General features: G+C 47.9%; 2 protein-coding genes and 1 non-coding gene across 6 annotated transcripts; 2 read left to right on the top strand and 1 right to left on the bottom strand.

The window, feature by feature from the left end:
• The first annotated feature begins 1,743 nt into the window (after positions 1–1,743).
• On the top strand, positions 1,744–5,754 carry HSBP1L1 (heat shock factor binding protein 1 like 1). Its single transcript, XM_072815893.1, has 4 exons — positions 1,744–2,251; positions 3,223–3,290; positions 4,857–4,970; positions 5,617–5,754. The coding sequence occupies exons 1-3, from the start codon at positions 2,201–2,203 to the stop codon at positions 4,966–4,968; spliced, it is 231 nt and encodes a 76-aa protein (XP_072671994.1). The 5' UTR covers positions 1,744–2,200; the 3' UTR covers positions 4,969–4,970; positions 5,617–5,754.
• Positions 5,755–8,671: 2,917 nt separating this feature from the next.
• Positions 8,672–8,744, top strand: TRNAQ-UUG (transfer RNA glutamine (anticodon UUG)). The gene has a single exon. It is a non-coding gene; the product is annotated as a tRNA-Gln (tRNA).
• A 5,404-nt stretch (positions 8,745–14,148) lies between these two features.
• On the bottom strand, positions 14,149–27,054 carry TXNL4A (thioredoxin like 4A). 4 transcript variants are annotated; one of them, XM_072814751.1, is made up of 4 exons: positions 26,943–27,054; positions 26,390–26,576; positions 17,760–17,863; positions 14,149–14,567 (listed from the first exon to the last, which is right to left on the bottom strand). In XM_072814751.1, exons 2-4 carry the CDS (start codon positions 26,540–26,542, stop codon positions 14,396–14,398), a joined length of 429 nt encoding a protein of 142 aa, XP_072670852.1. In that variant the 5' UTR covers positions 26,543–26,576; positions 26,943–27,054; the 3' UTR covers positions 14,149–14,395. The 4 variants fall into 4 exon arrangements, with proteins under 4 accessions (XP_072670852.1, XP_072671001.1, XP_072670932.1 ...); XM_072814900.1 differs by having other exon boundaries at positions 26,390–26,564; positions 26,943–27,040; XM_072814831.1 differs by having other exon boundaries at positions 26,390–26,585; positions 26,943–27,035.
• Between the last annotated feature and the right edge of the window lie 49 nt (positions 27,055–27,103).

Raw genomic sequence — 27,103 nt, 5'->3', positions numbered from 1 at the left:
TGAGGCTCCCTGGGAGGAGGAGCTTGGGGGGGCAAGCCGGCAGCCCCATGGACAGGAGCTCACAGGAAGGGGCCCCATGGACAGGAGCCCAGGCAGTGTGGGGCAGGAGTCCAGCAATCATGCGACCCCGCACCTGTGGCTGGGACCCACTGTTGCCTTCCCGAGTCCAGCCCCTTGGGCATGAGGCCACTGCCCCGCAGAGCAGGCCGGTCCTGCCTTCAGAACCACTGGGCCCGACCCACCCGGCCTTGCAGGTTTTCTAGCAGGTTCTCCCTGGGGCCTCATGGCCTACCCGCCAGCCTCCTCTTCTGAGAGACCAGAAGCTGATGGACAGGATTCCGCAAGCACGTCCTGGGACCCGAGCACAGCCCAAAGGCTTGCAGCCCTGCACACCCATGGGTACCTGTGCCTGTCCTCCTCGGCCCTCCCAGGGAAGCTGCCAGAGCTCAGGAGCAGTCATGTGGCCTCACTCCAAGGAAGCCATGACTTCAGCTTGTTGAAACAGTTCACGCCCTACATGGCCACCCTCACATATGCAGCCGCTGCGTTGCCATTGATTCAGGGGGCTGAGCACAGCCCTCACCTGATGTTCCATGCTCTCTGCCCCCGGGGAGGAAGCCCCTTCGAGACTAGCTGCCCCTCCCTCAGCCCGTCCAGTGCCCAGCAACCTGCCTCCACCGATCCACCCACCGTGGACACTTGAGACACGTGGAGTCTGCCGTGCAGCTGCGATCACACAGCATGACCCCAAGGACTCCTCCTTGGGCTGAACACCATCCACCGTGCAGACCGACCACATCTGTTGGTCCGTTCGTTGTCTGTGGCAGACTTTTGTGCTCTTTCCACCTTTTATATTTTAATGTTTTATTTTTAAGTCATCTGTGTGCCGAATGTGGGGCTGGGCTCACACCAGGAGATGCAGTCCCACGTGCGGACAGAGCCTGCCAGGCATACAGCTCCACGTCTAACTGTTGTCAACGACGCTGAGTGAACATCTGAGTCACAGGCATGTGGTCATTTCCCGCAAATGTACCTAGAGGTGGAACTGAAGTTACACAGTAACTCTACGTTTGACATGTGTGGACTGTGAGTCTGCAGGTGGGTGGCAGGGCCATGGAGGAGCGCATCCATCTGCCACAGCCTTGCCGTCACCTTTCATTGTCTGGGATTCTGGCCTTGGGGTCGTGAGGTGAGGTCTCCCTGCAGTTTGATGTGCATTCTTCTGGTGTTGGGCATCTCAACACACACATCCCACAGCCCAGGCATCCAGGTGCTGCCTGCCACTCAGCAAGGCCCCTGGGACATGGGGGTGACCCAGACACACGCAGCCCTGCCACATGAACCCTGGTGTGGAGGGTCTAGTCAGGTAATCAGGGCCCTGGGGTGCCACAAAGCCGGCAGTGCTGAAGGCTCCCAGAGGGATGTGAGTCATGAGAGGCTCCTTCCAGATTTTTGGTAAAACCAAGAGGGGGACGTGAGAGCCAGTGGCGGTGGGCGAGGACTGAGTGTCAGGCTGACCATGGAAATGGCAGAGACTGAGAGAGATGAGGGACTCCGGCTGTCGGGGTGCTGCTGGGGCGGAGTGTGGCCTCCTCGGCCCCCTAGAGAGGCAACCCCACACCCAAAAGCCAAGGGAAGGCGGGAGGGCGGGAGGGCGGGTGCCCCGCTGGGTGTGGTGGTGTGTGGGGTCCAGGTCTCCTGGGTGCAGAGGTCTATGGGAGAGGAGGGGCTCTGGGCAAGGGGGGTGCGGCGCCACCATCGCTGGGCTGCCTGACCCCCGGCTCACAGCCACTGCTATGCACACAGGCCGGGGCACAGGAGAGGTCACACCGTGTGTCACCTGGGCGCTAAGAGCTCACTCCCTGGTCTCTGAGGCCTCGAACCCTCCCCTGCGCAGCCCGCAGCCGCCCCTCCCTCCCCGGTCCTGGAGGAGCTTCCTCACAGCCCTCCCTCCCTCCCGGGTCTCCTCCCTCCCCGGGCCGCCCGCCCCCACGCCACCGCGCCCTGCCCAGGAATTCCCTCCCGGGACCAGGCTGGTGAGCTGCTGCCCGCGTCCGGGCTCCCCAGTGTCCCCGCCGCAGCCGGAGCGTCTCCCCACGGACGGACGCGAGGCAGCCCTGCCGCCCGGATCCCCCGCCCACCCGGACCACCAGGACCGCCCGGACCAGGGGACCCACCTGGACTAGGGGAGCCACTGGACATGGACACGCGGGGACCCAAAGCCCCAGGCGGGGATGCGCTGCGGGACACGGTGAGTGCGGTCCCCTCGGGTGCCGCACCCCCTGAAGGTCTGGGGCGGGACGGGGTGGGCGCGGCTGGGGACACGAGCACGCCCCCACGGTAAGCCCTTCCCACCCACCCCTTCTCTAGCAGGAAGCTACATTCGAAGTCTGTTTCCCTTGTCTCCATGAAGAGTGTTACCTGTGGTACGTTCGTGGGTCTGCATTCTCCTGAGAACGGTTAAAAACCCCAAACCCCCTGAGGAACTGCTCTGGATTCCAGGCATCTCCATAGATCAGTGCAGATTCTAGGACACCCGCCTCTGCCCTGTGGTCTGCGATGGATGCAGTGACCGCTGTGAGCACCGAATCCGGGGCCCCAGGCCTCTGTTCCAAGCCATAAACCAAAAGGCACAGGTGGCTGATCTCACTACCGACCCTGGTATTTCTGTATGTTAGTTCAGGGTGTGCACGGTCCCCCCAGTGTGAGGTCAGTATGGGGTCTGCAGTGTCCCCCCAGGTGTGGGGTCAGTACACCGTCTACGGGGTCCCCCCAGAGTGGGGTCTGTTACGTGGTGGTGTTCTAGGTGCAGGCTCAGCCCACCCAGGACCCAAGTTACCGAGACGATCACCTATGTCCTCCGGGACCTTTGGTACATTTTCCGCTCACATCATCCAGAGTTGTTTTTGTGCAGCTGTGAGGCAGGGTCAGGCCTGCTGGGTGGTGATGTTCAGCTCCCTCATGCCCCATGCTCCTGAAAAGAGTTCCCTTACCCTCTGAATTGAAAAGCTTTGGCATCTTGTCAAAAATCTAACTATATAAACAAATAATTAAGGACGGTTCTTTTCCATGATTGCCAAGTGCCCTACATCAAGAATAAATATTTTAAAAAGAAAAAAACAAACAAAAGGACCGCAATAGATCTAATTAAATTAAATTTCATCAAAAGACTAAAAAAAAGTAAATATTACATTCAGTTGTCTAATGGTTCATTTTTTTCAGGCAGAAAATCTATTTCAGGAACTTCAAGAACATTTTCAAGCTCTGATTGCAACGTTAAACCTCAGAAATATCCTTTTCTAGCTTATAACACATGCCATGATGCTTTTGAACTCTAAAATTATCATGCAATATCTTCTTGTATGCTAGTGACCTAGAATTTCCTGGTTCTACGTTTAGTACCCCGATGTACTAAGTACTGCTCACAGGGAACTATGTCCTATGTCCTTTGCAGGAGAGGGCACCGTGTGTGACAGGGATAAACGTAAGGACACAGGCACAAGGCTGCCCCTGGGACGTTTCTACGAATAATCACCCTAAACAAATACATAGGAGCCCTATTTATCAGCCCTAGATAAATCTGGGTAGTGTGCTGAGGAACACTTATACCCTAGAAGCAACCAGAAACTTGCAAACAAGACATGGAATGTCTTCAACATAGGACACTGCATCTGGCTCTCCCAACCTTTGTTTTGTTTTGCAACTGTAGCAGCTCACTGTTTTCTTAAGATGTGAATTCAGGGTAGCCTGGGTGGCTCAGCAGTTTAGCGCCGCCTTCAGCCCAGGGCCTGATCCTGGAGACCCTGGGCCGAGTCCCACATCGGGCTCCCTGCATGGAGCCTGCTTCTCCCTCTGCCTGTGTCTCTGCCTCTCTCTCTCTCCTTCTCTGTGTCTCTCATGAATAAATAAATAAAATCTTAAAAAAAAAAAAAAAAAAAGATGTGAATTCAAGCAGAATTAGGGTAGAATGTTTGTTCTACTTTGAACAAATCCAGATAATGGTAACATCTGCCCTAAGACTTGGTGCACTAGAGCTCACTCTACACAGTTAAACTCACTCCTTAGAAATTATAGGCAAAGTATTTGCTTACGGGACCGTTTACTTCAAATTTTGATTCTGTAGATGGGTTTTCATAGGGAAAAAATATTCTTAAAACATGATAAAAATTAAACTGTAGGAAAGTTGGCTTTTTAAAAAAATATGTTTATTTATTCATGAGAGACAGAGAGAGGGGGCAGGCAGAGGGAGAAGCAGGCTCCATGCAGGGAGCCTGTCGTGGGACTTGATCCCGGGTCTCCAGGATCACGCTCTGGGCTGAAAGCAGCGCTAAACCACTGAGCCACCCGGGCTGCCCGGAAAGTTGGTTTTAAACAAAATTAACTTCCATTATATGTACATATTCATTAGAATCTGGTTACAACAGATGAATCCTACACGGGGAGCCAAGCATTTAGAACCGAGCTCTCGGTTCCAAGGTTTAAGAGGCTACAAAAACTGTAGGGAGGGACGCCTGGATGGCTCAGCAGTTGAGTGCCTTCCTTTGGCTCAGGGCATGATCTTGGAATCCCATGATCAAGTCCCACGGGCTCCCTGCATGGAGGCTGCATCTCCCTCTGTGTCTCTGCTTCTCTCTCCCTGTGTCTCTCATGAATAAATAAATAAAATATTTAAAATAAAACCGTAGGGAATGGTTACTTTGCACCGTAAGGTACATACAGGCCGCCTGACTCTCATTTTAAAGGTTGCATTGCTGAGGCATCTTTCTCAGCAGGTGTGACCTGAAGTTGGTCTCCTGGGACTTTCGGGCCGGTGTTCTGACCTTGTGTACAATTCCCCTTAACGTTGCACTGGAAGAAATGGGAAGTCGCCTCGAGGATCTACAGAAGAATGTAAATGACCTCATGGTGCAAGCTGGGGTTGAGGATCCTGTTTCGGAACAAGGGGCAAGGGCGTCATTAGGAAACTAAAGGTTTGCCTTCCGCCTGTGTTTTGATTGCTTTAATCTTGAAAAGGGCAATCCCGTATTTGTTCACCATGGGGACTCCTGCCTCTGTGCTAGAGGGAAGCCTGCAGGGACAATAAAGGACTCTTACAAATGATCTCTTCTGAACAGACTAACTGGGACAATTATCATAATTCCTCAGGAAGCGCACACTTTAAATGACAAGCTCTATTATTTAAAAATTGGCTTTTATTAAAGGACTTTTCACCGCCACCCCTCAGGTTAGTCTTCAATCAAAACATGAGTCAGGATGAACTAGAGATTGGGGAGGGCAACTAGTAGTTTCCATCTGAAACCATATATTTCTATAATCCCTTAAAGAAGACGCATGTGCCTTAAGTGCTCAGCCCATTTCACCGTGGCTCCCGAGGGTCTGCTCTGACCCCGCAACGCAGACATTTCTTTCCCAGTGACATGTCCCACTTCATCTTGAAGATGCAAATACATGCTTGGCTTCAGCTCTCAGACTGGATTTGTGTCTACGTGACATATGGAGATGCACAACTTTATTTTATTAGGATACATCTGCATATTTTATTTCCAGAATATTCTGATTATGTAAGCATATTGTGATTGGACAATGAGGTGCCTTTGTTTTCCCATTTTGTTTTAGGATTGTTGCCCTAAGTCAGCCGGTAAATTATCCACACTCGTCCTGCTGAATCAGAGCCAGTTTGCCTTCAGTTTATAAACCCCTACGTCTGGTATTGGGTAGGAGCTGCTGCTTAGGAGCTGTGAACACTGCAAAGGGTGGACAGCTTCACCGTTCTGGCCTCATTCCTGGCGGGCCCTGAGGAATCAGCTGTCCCTCCTCCCCACCCCCAACCCTGCAGGGCTGATTCTGGGATGGGACAAGAGCCTGAGGGAAGAACATGGCAGCCCAAGATCCTTCATCACCCAGATCAAGCTGCTGTTTTAAGTTTAGTCAACAAGTTAAATGATCAAATAGACATGGAAACCCCACCATTTGATGTGCGTGGAGCCCGAGAGAAGACCAGACATCCAAGTTTGTTTAAATCAGTGGTACTGCCTTTTAAATGAAAAGAAGGACCTCAATAAATTGAGATGTTTGGGTAAATCTGTGTTTGTTGGTTGCACTCATCAGGGTTCACACAGGGACACTGCACATCCCCGAGCCCCGAGTTCCTGCTGTGAGAAGGGAGAGTCAGCTATGTCAAAATGTTGGAAACTACTGTTCTCCGTCGGTAGACCTGGCACTTTGTCACCTCCCCACTAACCAACACGGTGGCCCCTTTCCTGCAGTTAATCAAAGTAGAGAGGCAGCATATTGCGGCCGGCTGGTGTTGTCTCCTGGATACTTGGGGGGGGTGAGTCACAGCGATGCAGTATTGATGCAGATGCAGAAGTAATGTTCAGTTGTCTCAAGAGTGCATGCTGTTTATCCCCGTCAGCTGTGGGTGCACACTGACTCCATGTGTGTAAGAAGAAAAGCATTTAGTATTTATGTTCTTCCACATATGGAATTTTTCCTGTCCATAAATGGACAGGGGAAATTTTGTATTTTTAGCGAAAGCTTTGGATTCCAGTTTATTTAACCATACATTAATTGGTATATGAAGAAACCATTACCTTTTTCAAAATTTTTTCTTACGGACCTTAAGACAGTAGACCAGCACTTGAAAATGTGATAAAATCAAACCTGTACTTTTAAAATAATAATTTGCATGAGTTCTGATTTTTATTAATTTAAAAATTCATTTTAATAAAATGAAAGATTATAAGAACAAACAATGCAATAAGAAAATAATTCAGAAGGTGATTGACAAAGATAGTTGTAAAATTTTCCAATGAACACCTGGTATTTATAAGCCATGGGACAAAGCCTAAGCTATATTAGGTCACTTTCTTTTTTTCCTGAATTAAGTTCTATATCGATTTTAAAACATCATAAATTGTCTTCTGAGATTGCTTTTTAAATAACTGCATTCCTTTTTTAAAAAAAATATTTTATTTATTCATGAGAGACACAGAGAGGCAGAGACACAGACAGAGGGAGAAGCAGGCTCCATGCAGGGAGCCTGATGCGGGACTTGATCCCGGGACTCCAAGATCACGCCCTGGGCCAAAGGCAGGCGCCAAACCACTGAGCCACCCAGGGATCCCCAAATAACTGCTTTCCGAGTCAGCTTTTCCAGTCACAGAGTGTTTGGGAAGACTCGTTTTCATCTGTCTAGTTCAAACACATTCTGAGAATGATGTTCTCCAAACCCAAGAAAACAGCTTCTCCAGGCGCGCTTCGGCTTCTCTGGAGGTGGTCACCAACGAGAGAACAAGGACAAGACTTCGGCTTGTTTGCAGGTTATATAAACACAACCAAATAATTGTCCAATTCTCCCCTCTGAGCCAGAGTAAAATAAAGCTATGATCACCTAAAAGGGGTAATAGGCTCTCAATGTAAAAAATAACACTATTCCTGCATATCAGAGAAATCCTATTCTTCGTACAAAAGTCAAAATCGCAGAATTTTCCAGTTTAGAATTAGCCGCTATACACATTTTTCTGTGCATACAATTTTATATATGGTTGATCATGTTGTTTATAATCTCAGATCCTGTTCTCTTTTCATACCATAAACATATTTTCCATGTGAAAATTTCATTCACTTCTCACACTTGTTTTTATGGCTACCATTCTATCATATGGCTGTAATAATTTAAACTTTCCCATAACTACCCCTTGGACATTGAGGCAACTTCCCACTTTCTTGCTACTCTAAATGCTGCTGCAAGGAGCACTGTTACCATGAATTCTCTGCATATTTTTCCTTAAGGTCAGAAGTACAAGTGAAGGCCAAGTGCATTTAGTCAAAGGCATCTAAGGAAAGGAAGTGTCGTTTTATACTCCCTTGGTGGCACACATCTATCTTTTTCTTTTTTTAAATTTTACTTTATTGATTTATTCATGAGAGACACAGAGAGAGGCAGAGACACAGGCAGAGGGAGAAGCGGGCTCCCCACTGAGCAGGGAGCCCAACACGGGGTTCTGTCCCAGGACCCTGAGATCATGGTCTGAGCACTTAACTGTCTGAGCCACCCAGGTGCCCCTGCCATTATACTTTTAGCAGAAACTGAAGTGGATATTTGAAGGAAACTGAACAGGCTTGAGTCCTCATTAACAACATAGATCACAATTCAAAATCCAGAATTTTTAAGAAATTAAGTAGAAAAGAAAGCTTCTAGGCCCCTGAGTGGTGCAGTCAGTTAAGCATCCGACACTTGACTTCGACTCCAGTCTAGATCTCAGGGTCATAGGATGCTACCCCACATTGGACTCTGCACTCAGCACGGAATCTATTTGAGATTATCTTTCTCTCTCCCCCCACCCCCCAAACTCTTTCTCAAAATAAATAAATAAAATCTTTTTTAAAAGGAGGAAAAATGGGACGCCTGGGTGGCTCAGTGGTTGGGCATCGGCCTTCGGCTCGGGGAGTGATCCTGAAGTCCTGGGATTGAGTCCTACATTGGGCTTCCTGCATGGAGCCTGCTTCTCCCTCTACCTGTGTCTCTGCCTCTCTCTGTGTCTCTCATGAATAAATAAATAAAATCTTTAAAAATAAATAAATAAAAGGGGGAAAAAGAAAGCTTCTATTAGTTTTGTTTGTTTGTTTTGCTTCTATTAGGTATTAACTAAAATAAAAACATTGGGGTGCCCGGCTGGCTCAGTTGGTAGAGCATGTGACTTTGGATCTCAGGGGCATGAGTTCAAGCCTCACATTGAGCACGAAGCCAACATAAAACATGAAATAAAAACATTTACTGTCAGAAAAAATACTTCTTTCTAAAGTAAGTTCCAAGCTGATCCCCTTTCATAGTCTGACATTTACTATCTCAAACCACAGACACCTACCTTTACAGATTATTTGGCATTTTATAATATCAACTGTTTTAACATCTTCTTAACATTTTTACAAAAGATTGCTATTTTCCAGTACCCTGTTACATATATATTAGAAGAAATCAGGGCCACCTGGGTGGCACAGTTGGTTGAGTGTTTGACTCTTGGTTTCAGCTCAAGTCATGATCTCAGGGGTGTGAGATGGAGCCCCATGTCAGGCTCTGTGCTAAATCTGCTTGAGATTCTCCCCCCTCCCACTCTTGTTCTCTCTCTCTAAAGTAATAAATAAATCTTTATAAATAAATACATAAATAATAAAGAAAAAACCATAAAAAATAATTAATAAAAATAAATAAATAAAAATGCTCCCATAGGGGAAAATTAATAGATGGATTTACATGTGCTTAAACACACTTATTAATATAAACTACATTAATATGAAACTTTAGTAGCAAGCAGTTTACTCATAGAGTACTTAAGTAAAATGTTGGAAATTCAATGTCAAATGCTATTTTATATACTTGTAATTTAAAGCTCATTTAACACAAAATTTGGGAACTTATGAAAACATCAAGTTTAATAATACAGGGCTAAATTTGCAAATTAGCAGTTCTGGATGCAATTGTGTGAAGTTTTAAATTCTCACATTTAATTTCCTTTCTTTACAACCATGGTCTCTTGCCTGATCTCTCACCAAAGACTTTTAACTCTCTTCCCAAATCCCCTTTTAGCTCCTCCAAGGGGACAGACAGATCTTCTCAGAACTAAAATTTGATCAGAACTAAAATTGTATACCTGGTTCTCAAGGCAAAGCCTCTCATTGTTACCCCACCCCCACCCCCATACCTAACCACATCACATGCTCCAGTTCTCAAACAGGCCCCCGCTCTCTCCACCACCATGGGCCTCCTGCTGGTCACCATCTGGAATGCAATTACCTCTACACCCACTTAGTTCGCTTTTTAAATATCTGATCTCAGCTTGAAAATGATTTCCTAAGGGATTCTTTCCCTGAGTCTCCATCTGGGTCAGATCTACTTTTTATATGATCGTCTAGCACTCTACCTATTGACTGTCACAGTTGTAATTTCACTTTTACATGATCATTTGGCTATCTTCATGAGACAGCAAGCAACCAGATTGATTTTGCTCAGCCCTGGGCCCCAGGAGCTACTCAAACATTTTTTAACAATTTTTTGTACATGTAGATATGTGAGAGCTTAACCACTCTGCTGAACAAGAAAATCAGAGGCCAGATGGAGGATGTGGGCTTTAGCAGGGGCTGGGGAAGACTAGTGGGATGTTGCCCCACTACAGTGTGCAAAGCAATATAAATCTCATTAAGACGCTGTTGGTGTTCTTTGTATAGCTTTTGATGATAACTGTAAAAATGCTACAAAGGGTACTAAAACCAGATGTATTTTAAAAGTCATTAATAAAAATGATGCAGAAAAAGCTACTCAAAATGGCACCTATATAAAGGGAGTCCTCCCAAAGTTCCCCATTCTGATTTTTCAAGACATCCGGCTTTCCCAACTAGCACCTCAGCTTTCAGATAAGAAACCTAATGAGGCCATGAACATATCCTATATTTTAACTGAGCAACCTGAGGAACCAAAAGCTGGGTGCAGTTTTTGTTAACATTAGTGAGTGGTATTTAGGATAATCATAGTTTTTTGTTGTTGTTGTTGTTGTTTTTTATGATAGTCACAGAGAGAGAGAGAGAGAGGCAGAGACATAGGCAGAGGGAGAAGCAGGCTCCATGCAGGGAGCCCGACATGGGATTCGATCCCAGGTCTCCAGGATCGCGCCCTGGGCCAAAGGCAGGTGCCAAACTGCTGCACCACCCAGGGATCCCCAAGGATAGTCATAGTTTTGATTCTGTTAGTGCCCTGAGCTCCCCATCTCTTCTCTGCATGGGCTCAGAACAGTCAGGAAAAGGCAGTCTACCCTAGGGGCCCACACAGAACAACAATCTACTGCAAACACACAAGGTTGCCGGTTGTTTTTAATGCTTCAGATCTTTGTTTTGAATGTCTGAAAACTGTAAATAAATGACATCATGCCATAGTATCCTTCTGCACCTAGCTTCTCCATTCAGTAGTTTGAAATTCATCTATGTTGATGTATGTAGCTGTATGTCAGTCACTAACAGCTGTGTAATAATCCTTTGAATTGTTTCCCATTTGATTAATATTGTTTCCAAATAATGCTGCAATAAGCACTCTTGCGAATCTCTGTCCGTTTCCTTAGGGTACTTGATTACTTACTGCATCCCTGAATATATTCCGTACCTTCGGCTAGTTGTTGCTTCTATGTCAGCTGCCATGACTAATTCTGGACTTTGCACAAAGACCACCCTGGGGAGGACAGGAAACAGAAATTGTTCAGTGGTATACTTTCTGTACTAGTTAATTTCAACTTGAATAAAGCAATAAAGTAACACAGTGCAGCAATGGGGCAAGGTTGGTAGCCCTGCAGATCTAGGTTTGAATTTATGTCCTCTGCTGTGAGGTATAACTCTGGGTAAACGAAGCTTTAGTTTCCTTCTCTGCAAACTATCTACCTAGCAGGTGGTTGGAAGAATTTGCGAAAATGGCTTGTCAATCACTTAGTTCTGGATGAAGTAGACAGTAGATACATAATAATAGGATATGAACCTGGAAGAGACCAAACCATTATAAAGTAAACCATATTGGAGTTACAAAGCACCAGTGAAAAGATAGTTATTAAAGTCAAATGAATAACTTATTACAATTTATAAACCCAACAAATTTACAGTAACTACAGAGTTAGTTTACAAATGTGGGGTGTAATATTTTTGCTTATTTTTCTGTTAACAGCTAATAAAGCTTTATCAAGAAGAGATATAATTCACATACTATACAATTCACTCAACACAATTCAATGGGTTTTGGTATATCCACAGATGTGTACAACCATCACCACATAGAACATTTTCATTATCTCAAGAAGAAATCCCATACCCATTAGCTATCACTCCATTCATCCCCCTCCCCCTAATCTTAAGCAATCACTATTCTATTGTCTCTATGAATTTGGTTATTCCAGACGTTTCATAAAAACGGACTCATACGATATGTAGTGCCTCACCTCATTCACTTACCATGTTTTCAAGGTTCACCAGGCTGTAGCCTACATCAGTACTTCATTTCTTATGAACAAATAATATCCCATTGTACGGATGGACCACATTTTGTTTATCCATTCTGCAGTTGATGGACGTATGGGTGGTTTCCTCATTTTGGCTATTATGAATAATGCTGCCACTAAAGTTCCATCCAAGTTTGTGTGGACATACATGTTTAGTTATCTTAGGTATATACTTAGTACTGATATTTCTGGGTCAAAGGGTAATTCCCTATTTTATTTTATTTAAGATTTTATTTATTTATTCACAAGAGACACACAGAAAGAGGCAGAGACATAGACAGAGGGAGAAGCAGGCCCCATGCAGGAAGCCCGTTGTGGGACTCGATCCCGAGACTCTGGGATCACGCCCTGAGCCAAAGAGAGACACTCAACTGATGAGCCACCCAGGAGTCCCCCTATTTTATTTTTTGAGGAACTGTTAAACCATCTTCCAAAGGGTTGCCCATTCCACCTCTCCACCAGCAGTGTGAGGGTTCCAATTTCCCCACATCCTTGACAACACCTGTACTCATCTGATCTTGGAATCTATTCATATCTGTCTCAGTGAGTGTGAAATGGCATCTGCAGGTTTTGATCCGCATTTCCTTTCATGTGATCCTTGGCTGTTTGTCCTACCTTGGAGAAATGTCAGGAGTAGAATATTGAATGTCTATTATATGCCAGGCACTTGGGGTCATGATGATTTTTCCATTAGCCTCTCATTTGATGTGGCATTACACTCCCTATTTTGTAAATGGGAAAATTAAGGCTGGACCAATAAAGCTGAGGATTTGCATTTGAGTTTGAAATCCACTTCAAGCACACCTCATTTGTATTTGCTGGCTTGTATTTGTGTCTCAACCACAGTCAAACCACAGTCAATCTGGCCATGGCAGTGAGTGCTTTCACACCAAGAAGAGCCCACCAGGCACTATTCTGACACACGTGGGACAAACAGAGACTACCAACTCCCCCCCCCCCCCCCCCCACCTGGAATGGAGTTCCAGGAGGCCACTTGCCACAGTAATTGGCAGAGCCCGGCCTTGAAAGCAGACGGGCCCCACGCTCCACACTTTCAGTCTGTGTGCACAAGATGTGCCTGGGAAGATCCCAACCAACCACCTACCCACATGCTGCTGGGGTAGGAGAAACAAAAAACTGCATGTACCAGGAGCTGTGGTTGCTACAGAAAATACAGACTGCTTGAGGACAGTAGATACGAGCTCAGGAGGAATAGAAACAACTCTTACTCTATATTTAAGAGGAAAACTCTGGGGCACCTGGCTGGCTCAGTTGGTTCAGCATCTGCCTTTGGCCCAGGTCATGATCCTGGGGTCCTGGGATCCAGTCCCGCATCAGGCCCCCTGCACGGTGGGGACTCTGCTTCTCTGTCTCCCTCTGCCCTTTCCCCTGCTTGTGCTCATTCTGTCAAATAAATAATCTTAAAAGAAAAAACCCTCCAAGAATCATTATTTTATTGCACTGTTTTTATAGCAAGAATAAAAGACATTTTTCCCCCAAGTGTATATTCTTTCAGAACTCAACCTTTGGATTGTGTTGTGTGTTGCATTGCACCCCCAGTAAGTTCCCATGTCAGGAGTTCGGATCCCCAGGACAACATGCACCCACCCCCCCTTTTTTTACAACATGCCCTTATTTGGAGATGGGTCATCACAAATGTAATCAGTTAAGATAAGGTCATGCTCCTGTGGGGTGGTCTTCTCCAGTGACCAGCGTCCTTAGAAGAGGAAATTTGGACACAGACACACATGCAGCGAGAAGGCCATGTGAAGGTTGTGAAGGGGCAAAGATTCAAGCCACAGGATGCCAAAGATCGGCAGAAATTAGCAGAATCTAGGAGAGGGGCAGGGAACAGATCCATCACAGCCCCAAGGAACCAGCCCTGACCTGACCACACCCGGACCCGAGGCTCTGGCCTTCAGATTGGCAAGGCAACTCATTTCCATTGTCACCCAGTCTGTGCCACTTTGTTCTGGCAGCCCTGGAGAACTCACATGGATTCCTACTGCCACATGGGTAAAACATGGTGAATTCTACTCCAGTGCTAAAGATGACGATTAGTCTCCAACTGCCCAAACCAGTTATCTGTACGGCAAGGTTCATAAGAAATAAGCAATTATGACTTTCCATCACTGTGTACTTTATTCGTGTCAGCTAGGTATTTACAAATATTTGCTAATATAAAAATACAATGGCCAGACAGGCAAAGAGTTGATGCCATGCAACCCTTACTACAAAGACCCTCCAAGTCCTTGAGCTTTGAATTCACTTCCAAACGCTTTCTCTAAGGCTTTAAATAGTTTCAAATATTTCCATGTGAAAACAATTCTGCACCACTTCTGTGCACGGAGACTGGGCTGAGCTCAGTATCTGTATTTCGTGGAGTAGTCCTTTGGAGACACAACCAGGCCGCGGCCCTTCCGGGCGCCCCGGTACACAGTCTCGATGATGTCTATCATTTCCTGTTTGTCTTCCATGGCCCAGTTGATCTTGTTGTTGTTACCAGTACCCAGGTCAATCATGATGTGCTTGTTCCTGCAAAGAGGACATGGGGGGGAGGGGTCAGTGCTCACAAAAATCCTTCTAAAAACAGTTCCATAAAAAAAAAAATGCCATTTCCTACCATCTCAGGCTCTTGTTAAACATCAGTGAAGACAAGAACACAGTCAAGAGGATCCACCATGATTTAGAAGATGGAAATAATGTAAACACTATCTTAACACAGCCATGCTTGGTGCAAGCTCCTTCTGTATACTCTGCGACTCCCTCAGGACCCATGTCCTCTGGGGAGCTGAAAGGTCAGAGGGCACAGTTCTAGTCACTTGGACAGTAATAGCATTTTCTGGGGCAGAGGGGTGGCGGAGTGGGGATTTACTTCAGAAACACATGATATATTTTTTTAAATTTTTATTTATTTATGATAGTCACACAGAGAAAGAGAGAGAGAGAGAGGCAGAGACACAGGCAGAGGCAGAAGCAGGCTCCATGCACCGGGAGCCCGACGTGGGATTCGATCCCGGGTCTCCAGGATCGCGCCCTGGGCCAAAGGCAGGCGCCAAACCGCTGCGCCACCCAGGGATCCCAACACATGAGATTTTCATGGCACTCTTGGGAGCTCTGGGCGTATACTTTACTAAAGGCCCCAGTGGCCTCAGAATTTTTAAAAAGCCCTTATTGTGAAATTAGTATATTTTGCATTCCTACAATCAGGGAAGTAGACGATATTTTACGAATTTGTTTTTTAAAAGGATACTTTAAAAAATGATCTTGTATGTGCACTTGACAAAGAGAGTAATCTTTTCTGTCCTTGGTGCACTGTTTTCCCCAGGTCTGCTGAACATTAATTTGTTTTCACTAATTTAACTTTTCACTTGAACAAGAATGAAGCGCTCTGTCCTGCAGTCTCTGCTTTGGACACCTTTCAACCAGAGCGAGCATCCAAAAAGGCAAATTTGATGCTTCTCTACTGCGAACACTCACTTGCAGGGTAACACTGCGCACCCGCACTCGGGCCCAGGGATCTGCTCCTTCTTACCACCAGTGTGCCAGCCATTCTGTGTCCCTACGGGACACCAAACACCTGACTGTTCATGCCCACACTAGCCCCTAGGAATGCATGTGCTCTTTCTAAACTTACTTAGTACTTGTGTCTCTATAAATACCTATCCTCTGGCCCTTCTGTGTCCTTTTGCTAGTCTACTCAGCTGTGGCCAACCCATGAAGCTCAGTGATGGCAGGAACCCTGCTGTATCTGACTTGATGTCCTGGTGGAGACCACAAAACCTGGCAAGACTCAATATATGCATTTGGTGAAAAAATCAACAGCAGTACTGATGTGCCTCATCTTAGAATTCTGGGTCACAGGAAGAGCAGAAGGAGGGTCCGTATTCTCTTCTGAGGCAGTGCTCTGGTTCGGCTGCCACAGGCAGCAGGAGGCTGGACCCAAGACAGCCTCATAAGTCGCACCTGATGGCCTGGGGAGAGTTTTGAGCAGCACGAGAAAAGGCCTAGGCTGCCATGAAGAGCTGTCAGTAGAAACACGATCTGAAGAGCGCGGGTGCCTAGGGCAGCAAGGAACACAAGGCTGGGATAGAGGAAGGGCCTCGATACTTGGTGGCTGGACATCAGTGACCCTGTCCTGTGGTTCTGGAGAAGCAGAAGTCACAAGGATGCACTTGGATGGTCAACGAAGGAACTATCAAGCCAAGTCCTGCAGGGGCTGCCTGGTTTCTCCCCACTGCGGACAGCAAAGCGAGGAACACGGGTGTAAGACCCACGAATGCCCCTCAGCAGATACCAGATCCAGGAATGACCTTCTGCGGAAGCCCCAGGAAGCTCTGTGGCCGGAATGCTCAGTCCCAATGAAGAACAGTGTGCCCCACCGTCTTTGCAGATGCCCGGGGCAGGGACTTGGGCTGCAGGGACGGACAGTGCAGGCAACAAACCCCAGGGGCTACGGCTGAAGCAGGGTGGGAAGCCGCCCCATGGCACATGCCTTTCCTAGAAGAGGCTGGGAAGCCCCGGCTGAACTGTCCCAGGGCCCCTGAGAAATCAGAGCTGCTTCCTCTGCTGCCCTACTGGGTGCTGCCCTACTGGGTGCTGGGGAGCCGAGGTCACGCAGGATGGGTGTCCAGGAGCCCAAGAGGCCTCAGCCTTACTGATTTTGCTTAGGGGAAGGATGTGCATCTGTGGACCCGGAGTGCACACTATGGCAGACAAAACCCTACACTCAACCCTGAGAAGTTCCTGCCCTCATCCCTGGGATGGTGATGTGATGAGATGCCAATGCTCAGCAACATTACAGACACATAGGGTTGGGCAGGTGACCCCGAAGGTTACAGATCCACTGACTTTAAAATAAGGGGATGATCCTGGATTATCTGGGTGAGATAATTGCCGGCATAGCAGAAGCAGAACAGGGTAGCGCAGAGACAGTGCAAGCCCCGAGATGGAAGGGGCTCAGGAACAGGGGGCCCCAGCACGCAGCCAGCGAGGACACAGCGGCTTCACACCCACAGCCATAGGAAGTGGACACGGCCACAACCCCACGAGCAGTGGCTTCTTCCCCGATTGATGGCCGGCTAAGGGCCCAGCGCATGACTGGCCTCCTGAGACCCTGGGAGGGGAGCCGCAGAGCCCCAACTCTGACCCACAACGCTGGGCTCCTACTACCTGTGCTGTTTTCAGCTGCTACAGTTGTGCTAACTTGTCACATGAGTACAGGCTGAGATACACCCTATACGGTCCTCACCAGCTGGGGAGCTCTACTTTCCCTTTACATCTAATGCTTAATGTCACTATTTGTCAACTTATGTAGTAACAATAAATAGAAACTGGGACGCCTGGGTGGCTCAGTGGTTGAGTGTCTGCCTTTAGCTCAGGGCATGATCCTGAAGTCCTGGGATCAAGTTCCGCATAGGGCTCCCTGCATGGAGCCTGCTTCTCCCTCTGCCTGTGTCTCTGCCTGTCTCCCATGAATAAATAAATAAAATCTAAAACAACAACAACAACAAAAACAAAAAAACAAAAAACCCAGAAAATTTGACAAATAAAAACAATGTCAAATGGTGATTTCTTTCTGCTTAAAATCTCCACAACACAACTTTTTTGACTCATGATGTTGCTCAACTTTATTATGTAAGTACCATCAAATGTAAAGATATCGTGATTACATCAAGCTTCACACCAACAATATTTAAGTGAAACGATGATTTTAAGAGAACATACCTGAAGAAAAACATGACAGTACACGGATCGTACAACTCATACATTTTGTTGAAGTCAGGCACTTCTGTAATATCCACAAGATAAATAACTGCAAAATTTTTAACCTAAAAGAGATTGAAAAAAACCCTATAAAATGTCAATTTTTTATTTTGTAAAAGCACATTTAAAAACAAACAAGACTCTGTGTATAAGAGGATAATTTTCAAATCAATTCCCCAGCCTTTTTTCCCAGTAGAGCTAACATGCAGGAAGACAACCCAGCTGGTTCATGGTCCTGACACTGGGCTGTCTATACCTGGTCTAACATTTCCAGGATAGCAGGTTATGGGAATCCTGCAGAAAATGTCCACAGCTACATTATTCATGTCGACCTAGTGATAATCTGTATGAACTTTTCCAAATACTTCACTGCACACAATCAATAACTGCCCTTAGAATTCAGCCCTATGATTCCCCCATTTAGGTTCAAGCACTTGCAGATACTAATATGCTAGTACCCCAAATAATACTGCACAGAACACATGTTCTTTAACTTTTTTCACTAATTAATTGCTATAAATATATGTTTAGTAAGTTCTTTCCCACTTTTCCTGGTGTATATATATGCTCACATATGTAAATGTTTATACTGTTTTAATAAAATGTGATCATACCACATACTTTATATCCTGCTTTAATTACAAACATGCTCTTGTATAAATTACATACTTTCCCCAAACTTTTTCTTTCTTGTGGGCACCAAAGCAAGGCTTTTTTTTTTTTTTTTTAATTTTTTTTTTATTTATGATAGTCATACAGAGAGAGAGAAAGAGGCAGAGACATAGGCAGAGGGAGAAGCAGGCTCCATGCACGGGAGCCTGACGTGGGATTCGATCCCGGGTCTCCAGGATCGCGCCCTGGGCCAAAGGCAGGCGCCAAACCGCTGCACCACCCAGGGATCCCCAAAGCAAAGCTTATTGATCAATAGTACAAAGCTCCCAAAAAGGGAGGGGATCCGAGAGGGCTGCCCCCCAAACAGAATTTTTATGGCTATATAATGCTTCATCAAATGGTTATGTCACTATTTTGTCATTCTTCCATTATTATCTGATTTTTCATGAAAACAATTCAGATTTTTCATTAATACCAATTATTCACCTGTGAACATTCTTACCCTTAAATTTGTGTACGTATTTCATTATTTCCAAAGATAAATTCCTATAACAGAACCTGTACCACAAGAAGGTGGCATTTAAGGGCCTCTATAAACTCCATTTTAAGGCCTTCCAGGAAGCTCACGCCACCCATAGGTTACAGATTGAGCTGCGCCACCCACAGGAAGAGACATAGCGGAGCCCTAAGCCCAAAACTCAGAATGTGGCCCTACTGGGAAGAGGCTCCTTGCAGCCACCACCAGTGAGAAGACTGGCCATTCGGATGGTGTCCTTTAGAGAACCAGCCACGGATGACCTGTGGGGAGCAGGAAAGCCACGGACGACCCAAGCACGGAGGATGTGCCAAGGCATTGTCCCTACAGGATTTCAGAGGCAGCGTGGCCCTGTGGACACCTTGGTGTGGGGCCCCTGGCCCCCAGAACGTGAGATAATAGACTTCTGTTGTTTTCTCTGCCCAGTTGTGGGGCTTTGTTACTGCAGCCCCAAGAAACGTGTACAACAGTAATTCTAAAATTCTGAATATAATTTGCAGATGAAGTAACATGGTATCTGGGACCTGTTTAAAGACTGCAGTATAACGATATCAGGGCTCAGGTGACACAAGACTGACAAGTATCGGTCACTGCTGGACCTGCGCGGTGGGTTGAGGGGTGGGCTTACCCTCCCCTCCTCTCTGCTTTCAGGAACATTAAAAAGTATTTAACATAGAAACCTAAGCCACCATCACCAAGGAAAGTTCACCCCCCAGCTCCCGTCAGAAGCCTCAGAACCTCACATGTTGGCTCCTGTGTGGATGCTGATGCCCCCACGTGCCCCATCGTCCAGAAAGCCTTTATATGGCTGATCCAATCTCTGTGAACACATTCCCAAAACCCTGGATTCCTGTGCCAACAGTGAGCACCTCCTTTATTTTCATGGTTAGCTAGTAAACTGTATTCTGGTTTTATTTAAAATAAGACAAACTGTACCACAGAGGTTAAGCCTGTGTGACAGTCACTGTTCAGATACACAGATGGTCTGGCAGCAGAAGCAAACCATCACGTTAGGTTCACTTCCCCCAAACATGAACATGCTCCTACCTCACTGTAGACTGACCGCTAGCTACTCTGTGCAAGGCCCTTCTCACCCATGACTTATAGTTCTTCCAAATTGGGACATTACTCCAGTTTTGTGCACAATGAAATCAAGGCTCAGAAAGACAAAGCGCCTCTAAGCTGCAAGGGAAGCAAGTGGCAAAGCTGAGACTCACCGTGTCTGGCTCTGAAGGCCAAACTCTGGATGGATCCCCTACCTGAGCCTTGAACAAACTGGCGTGCCCAAAGGGGACAGGAGGCCTGGGAGGGTGGGGAGTGTGCCAGCCGGGAGAGCCGCGTGTGCACGAGAGGACAAGGCAGGGACAGAGGCAGTGCCCGGGAAGGGGGTTAGATAGAGGTGGAACGTGAGCCTGGGGACCTTCTAGGCCACAGTTCAGGTGATGAAGCTGTTTACAAGTAAGGAGGGCTTGGAAACTTGAGGAAACGAAGGAGCACCTGTAGAGACAGTCTTACAAGGCATGCTGGTGTGCTGGTGTGGCTGTACTCTGGGCACCACTGCCTACATCCAACAGGGGCTGGGCCGTAGCCACTGCAGAGCCAAGGGCAGGTAAGGGGTGGCCAAGGAGATGCACTCACAAACCGAGACCGGGGACCTGTCCAGGGAGGTAGGTGGTCAAGGCAGGTGAAGTCCACGTGCATCCATGACTCTGGCTACTGGAAGGTCATCCACCAGTGACTGTGCCAGACAGCGCAGGGCTGAGGTGCGACCAGCACAAGGCACTAAAGAGGGACCGGCCCCACTAGGAGGGGGCCATGAAGAAAGGATGTCACTGAGGGACGGTGCAGAGGCAGGGCCTCCCCTGGCCACCCCCAATTCCCTCTTTTCCTGGTGAAACAGGAGAAGGCAGCTGAGCAGCATACAGGCCCAAAGAGCCTCCGTGCAAAGTGTTATTTCACTCCACAGCCGCCCCCAGATAGCAGCACTCTCCTCTGCGGAGCGGTCCTGGCAAAGTGACCCTGCCAGTTCTCATCCTGCCTACACTAGAATTTCACTAAGCAGAGACACTTTCTTTTATTGCTTTCTACGTATAAAACAAAGATACTATGGTTTAAAATAAAAGATTTTTAAAAAGATTTTACTTATTTATTCACGAGAGAGACCGAGAGAGGCAGAGACGCAGGCAGAGGGAGAAGCAGGGTCCCAGCAGGAAGCCCAATGCAGGACTCGATCCCAGGACTCCAGGATCATGCCCTGATGCACCACTGACTGAGGCACCCAGGAGCCCCTAAATGTTGGTTTTTTAGTGAAACTTTAAGAGCGGGACCTCTTTCCTTTAGCCTCCAATGATGAGTAAGAAAACTGTAGTTTATTCAGAGTAAAATAAACAGGGGTGTCTGGGTGGCGCAGTCAGGTGGAGTGTCCAACTCTTGGTTTCAGCGCAGGCTGTGATCTCAGGTCGTCCCAGGGTCGTGGGATCAAGTCTCTGCTGGGGTCTCCCTCTGCCCCCCCTCCTGCTCCTCCCACCACTCACTCACATGCTCTCTCTCTCAAAAAAAAAAAAAAAAAGAAAAAAAGAAAAAAGTACAATAAACCACCAAGTGACACCCACTACTTGTTTCCTTCCCATCCATATGAATCACATCATGGTTCTGCAGGCAAATTTGAGGCTGGGCACCGTGAGTTCGCTGTACCGGACTCACACACAGCACCGGTAAATATGTTTACTGAATGAATCTTAACAACAAACTTGTATTTCGAAAGGCAAGAAACATAATGTCACTAAAAATGTGTTTCTGGACAGTGTGAGCTTAGTGACGTCATCCTGAGTTTGGAGTTCAAGCAGACCAGCCTTCAGGCATGGTCTGGTGCCTTCCTGGGAGGCTCTCAAGCTCCTGCAGCTCAAGTCCTTGCAAAGGGAGGGGTGGCCATCAGGAGCGTGGCCAGGTGATGGCCGTCCCGCGGCTCTGGGGCCTTCCTCCAACTCTGGGCCGCCCGACAGTGTCCTTCCTCTGAACAGCCTCCGTCTGCCAAAGCTTCTCCTAACATGGGCTACATGGCTTCTCATCTCAAGCCCTTCCACAACAGTCTCATCTATTTCACCCGTGTCACACCTGGTAGGGAATCTGTGATCCACTACAATCCTGTGTATTTTTTATAAAACTGAAATGAAACTAGGGGTCTACTCTATTTTCTCTATTTAAAAAAGATTCACTTTGAAAATAGAGAAACAGAATGGAAAAACCACTGCCATGTGTCCAGCCCCGTATTTTTAAGTGAACTCTAACCCCAATGCGTGATCTTGATCAAGGCCCCAAGATCAAGAGCGCCCGCTCCACTGACTGAGCCGGCCAGGTGCTCCAGCCCAGTATTTTTTAAACAAGTTACAGAACTTAAAAATATACAACAATCAAATAAAATCAATAGGAGTGTCTTGTAGTGAAAAGTCCTTCCCTTTCCCCAGGCCCACACACTCACGTGTGAGGAAGTCATGTTTGCCCTCCTTTCTCCAGCTGACATCATTAGCAAATGCCCACAGTATTTAGAAAATCATTTTTCTACATGATTTCTAAAATAATTTTTTAGCAGCCAAATAATACACTATCGGGTGAAGCAGACATTCCCGATTCAAATCCCAACTGTCCATTTCGCAGCCTGAACAAGTGACCTGGTGTACCTGCCTCAGGGATGTGAAGGCCACACGGGGGTTACCTGCTCATGATCTAGAGATTACAGTCGTCACGCTGCTGTCCTATCACCGACCCTTTCACTGCTTCCAGCTCTGCTGAGAAATCACAGCAAATGTCCCGTGGAGCAGAAGAGTCCTCTTTAGGACTGGAGAGCTGGGCTACTGAGTTCTAAGGCCTTTCATGCGATGCCCAATTGCTTCCAGAAGTGTGTCAGTATTAACCCTCTCGGCACCACTGCAGTAAATTCCTTCCCTCTGACGTATGAGAAACGGCAGCATGCTACTTCAACGTGTGCATCTCTGAAGCTTACTTAACCACTAGGATCTCTTTTTTTTAGGTTCTTTGCCTCTCTACCCATGGGAGTCCTCTTTTTTTTTTTTTTTTTTAAAGATTTATTTATTTATTCAGAGAGAGAGAGAGAGAGAGAGAGAGAGGCAGAGACACAGGCAGAGGGAGAAGCAGGCTCCATGAAGGGAGCCCAACGTGGGACTCAATCCCAGGTCTCCAAGATCATGCCCTGGGCCGAAGGTGGCGCTAAACCACTGAGCCACCCGGGCTGCCCGCCTACACGTTTTATAAGCACACCTCCTTTTCCTTCAACAAGTCACTGACCAAGCTGTGCAGCCGTCCTTCATCATATGCCACTAAATCTGTTTCCAAGTCGACAGGACTCACGCAAATCACTAAGGCAAGAAGGGCAGCACAAGGCCACCGGTCCAACCTTTCCCACAGAGCTCCTCCAGCTAAGAACCCACCCAGGAAGCTGGGGAGCATGTTCTGGACTGTCAATTGGCACAATGTATTTTAGTTCCAAAGAGTCCATTTTTAGGTAATTCACGTCGAAGCCTCAAAAATACTGCGCAATGACTTTATTTTCCCAAGCTGTCTGCCTGATTAGCAACTTCTGTAACGTGAATGACGAGGTCACTGATAACAGTGGCTAATGACTCCTGCCTGTGTTACCTGCCACGTGACAGGAAGTGGTCCAGAAGCCTGTTATGCTAATTCTATCCTCACGACTATCAATGGGTTAGGCACTACTACCCCTTTCTTGCAGACAGTAAAGTGAGGCACAGAGACAAGTTATGTAGGATCACACGGGGAGCACGTAGCAGACACCAGCACTCCATGCTGCCCCTCATAGCCTGCTGCTAGCTCCAAGGTCACTGCACCCAGAAACACAAAGCCATAGCAAACATACACAAGTTCCTGGCGCGTATGAGATACCTCATTTGACTGCACGTCACCTCCAGAAAGATTCAATTTACTTTATGCAACTTAAGAATGATCCCTTAAAATCATTTCCAAAAAGTTCCATGTCTATTTGTCTCATATACAATTTTCTTGAATGTATGATCCTGAATCAATGATGTCACCGAGGTTTTGCAGATCTTAAACTATTTGCATGGGTTTTTTTTTTTAACATGCAAAAATTAAAAGTCCCATTTATTCTTCCCCATCGTGGGGTTTAAGTTAACAGCGAGCTGTGACAAACTGTTCCTGCAAAATGGTAAGACAGCTCAGAGGTACACAGCCTCTCCCTGAGGCTGTGCATAAAATCAGGTTTTAAATAGGAAACTTTGTTATTACCACTCTACCAAGCTCCAGACATCTGTAAAATCATTAAGCTTACCTCCCATGTTTTCAGGGCAGCTCAAAACTAATACAGCATGAGGTGGTGGCCTCATGATGGTTGGCACCATCAAAGCATCAAGTCAACACACCACATTCCCGGAGAAACAATCTAATCAAGTCCAGCCTAAACGGTGGAACTTTTACTCACTTTAAAACAGCTGGGGTATCCAAACAGGGCTCGAGACAGGATGAGGAAGATCCCCCACTATCTGCCATTTCTGCAGAGGGAGATTTTTAGATAGTTAAGTTGTTCTTTATACTAAAACTTTAAATTTCAAAAATTCCTGTTGAGCTCAAGAAGGACTTCCAGAATTATAAACTCATGTTTTGCCTTTACACAGAAGAAAATAAAACAATTATCTTGTGATGAGTTTCAAGTTTGCATTTCTAATAACTGTACCATATAATATTAAAAGTTTATTAAAACAGAAATCCAAATTTTTGGACCAAAGAAAAAGTACCTTAAAGATAAAACAAAGACAAATACTCAAAGTGAGCCCAACTAAACTGTTCTTATCAGTAGGTTCGATCCCAGAGTGCGTTCCTCAGTGATCCCGCAGTCCAGCCTACAGCTGACACACAGGGATGGGAAAAGAACAAACAACTTGCTGAAAGTCCCTAAGAGCTCAGGTTAACACAAAATCTGTCTCCCAAAGAAGAGCGTCTTGCTGGGTTTTGCCTGGGTATGAAGAGCCAAAGGAGCCTCCCGTCTCTAACCATCCTGACCCTGCACCGAGGGCAGCAGGAGCTGGTCACCACCTGGTGTTTATGCCCCCACATGCCCCGCACAATTCAGAACACACACCCTACGTTATTTCAAGGTCAACAGAGCAGCAATGGTGTTTCTCAGGAAAGTGCTTGGAGGTGGTTCTTCACTGACCACAGCAGTGTCTGCTTTTGACGCGACAAACTGGCGCCGCAGCTCTCCCGAGCTCCCCAGGCACCTCCTCAGGCTCCCCAAGAAGAGAAAGGGAACGGCCAGTCTCCCAGCACCCTTACTCTGATCCCGAACTCTGCCAAGTGGTTTTTGGAAGCCACTTCAGAATTCCCAGGGCAGCTTTTGGGCAGAGCTGTGTGTGGACCTCACCCCAGACCTGCAGAACGAGAACCTCGGAGATGCACCTGAGCAAGTCTTCCAAGCGATCCTCACGTGACTGACCGGAAAGACGGCCTCCACAGTTCCACGGTTCCCAGTGCTACCACCCGGCCTCGCTTGGCTTCTCCCGCCACACAGGAGATCAGAAAAAGTAGCAGTGGAAGGTCAGATAGTTGTTAGTGAACTAACCTCAATGTGGGGTCCTGCTCTGACCCCCGAGACTTCGCCTTTCCCAGACACATCTGTCCCTACACCTGTTACCATGTACTGAGCTATCTTAAGCCCTTCTTCCTCTGAAAGAAATCATGGCTTTAATGTTTCCATTACTCTTGACCTCTCCTTATTTACGGAATATCAGTAAGTAATCTATGAATTGGCTACAACTACACATCCAAATGAAAGTTCTCCTGAAATGAGCCCACAGAGCCCACAGGAGAGCACCAGGTGCTGCTGGTTCTGGAACTGCCAACAGAGCCTCCGACAAGCCAGGGTGCCAGCATGGTGACCCAGACTGGGTCCAACCAGGCAAGTCTCCCAGAGCACGTCTGAGCTAGGAGTGCACTTAGGGCACAAAGACCGGGATGGAGAACAGGCTTTCCTTCCCCTGACAGGCACGACTGCCTCCCACACACAGGGAGCAAAGCACCAAAAACTGGCAATCCTGTGCAGCTACCTGGCTAAAATGGCGTTCCACGAAGTCCCTAGGTGTGCTGCTCCCAGCTCCGTGGAGGTGGCACCATGAACCCCTTCAAAACCTGGAGACCAGGGACACACTGCTCCCACGGAAGGACCGTAGCCTCGGGGCACAGGGTCAGGCCCCCTGAGCCCGCCGCACCCTACCCTCTGAGGCCTGGAGCCTCCACGCGGGGGTCAGGCCCTTGGACCCTGCTGCGCCTCTGCAGCCTGGAGGAAGAGGAGGACCTGCACGCGGTCACCTCACTCCAACCCTGCAGCCACCTAGCAAACGGGGCAAACCAAAGACCACAGCTTCCTAGGCTGACGCTGGGCGGGGGGCTGTGTTACCTTCTCCGCGATGCTGTACAGCACCTCGTCCATCTTCATACACGTGGGGTCCCAGTCGTGTCCAAAGCGGATGACGACCACGCGGTCCTCCTCCGACAGGATGGCCTGATCCACCTGCCAGCCGTTGTGCAGGTGTGGGAGCATGTACGACATCTCGGGGCGGCTCCGGGTACACCTGCGGGCACACCTGCGGGAACTGTGCGCACCGGCTCCTTGCGGCCGACTGCGGGCAAGGGCTGCACGTCGCACCCGCCCGCGCCCCTGGGTCCCACAGCAGACCTCACCCCCCCGACCCCTGGAAGAGGGACGGCACTGAGGGGACGCCCTGCAGACCCAGTCCCCGGTGCGGAGGCCCCGGGGTCGCCCCCATCCGTGCCCCTCGGTCCCGCCGCGGGGAGGGCCTGGGACCCCCGCAGACCTTGCCCCCGCCCCCGGCCCCGGCCCCGGCCCCTGTCAAGCTCTACCCCTGGAAGGAGAACGGGGCCGCGAGGACGCCCCGCAGACGCCAGCCCCTGCCTCCCTCGCCCCCGCTCCCCGCTCCGTCCGCCCGCACCTCAGCCGACCGCAGCCTCCCGCGCGGCAGCCCTTCCCGGCGGGGACGCGAGCCGGTCGGTGCGTGCGCGTGGCCGCCGACGCGAGCGTGAGCGTGCGCGTGGCCGCCGACGCGAGCGTGAGCGTGAGCGTGCGCGTGGCCGCCCGACGTAAGCGTGAGCG

This window comes from Canis lupus, chromosome 1 (assembly GCF_048164855.1).
Source record: "Canis lupus baileyi chromosome 1, mCanLup2.hap1, whole genome shotgun sequence".
Lineage (NCBI taxonomy): Eukaryota > Metazoa > Chordata > Mammalia > Carnivora > Canidae > Canis > Canis lupus.
This window is presented reverse-complemented; position numbering and strand designations above follow the sequence as displayed.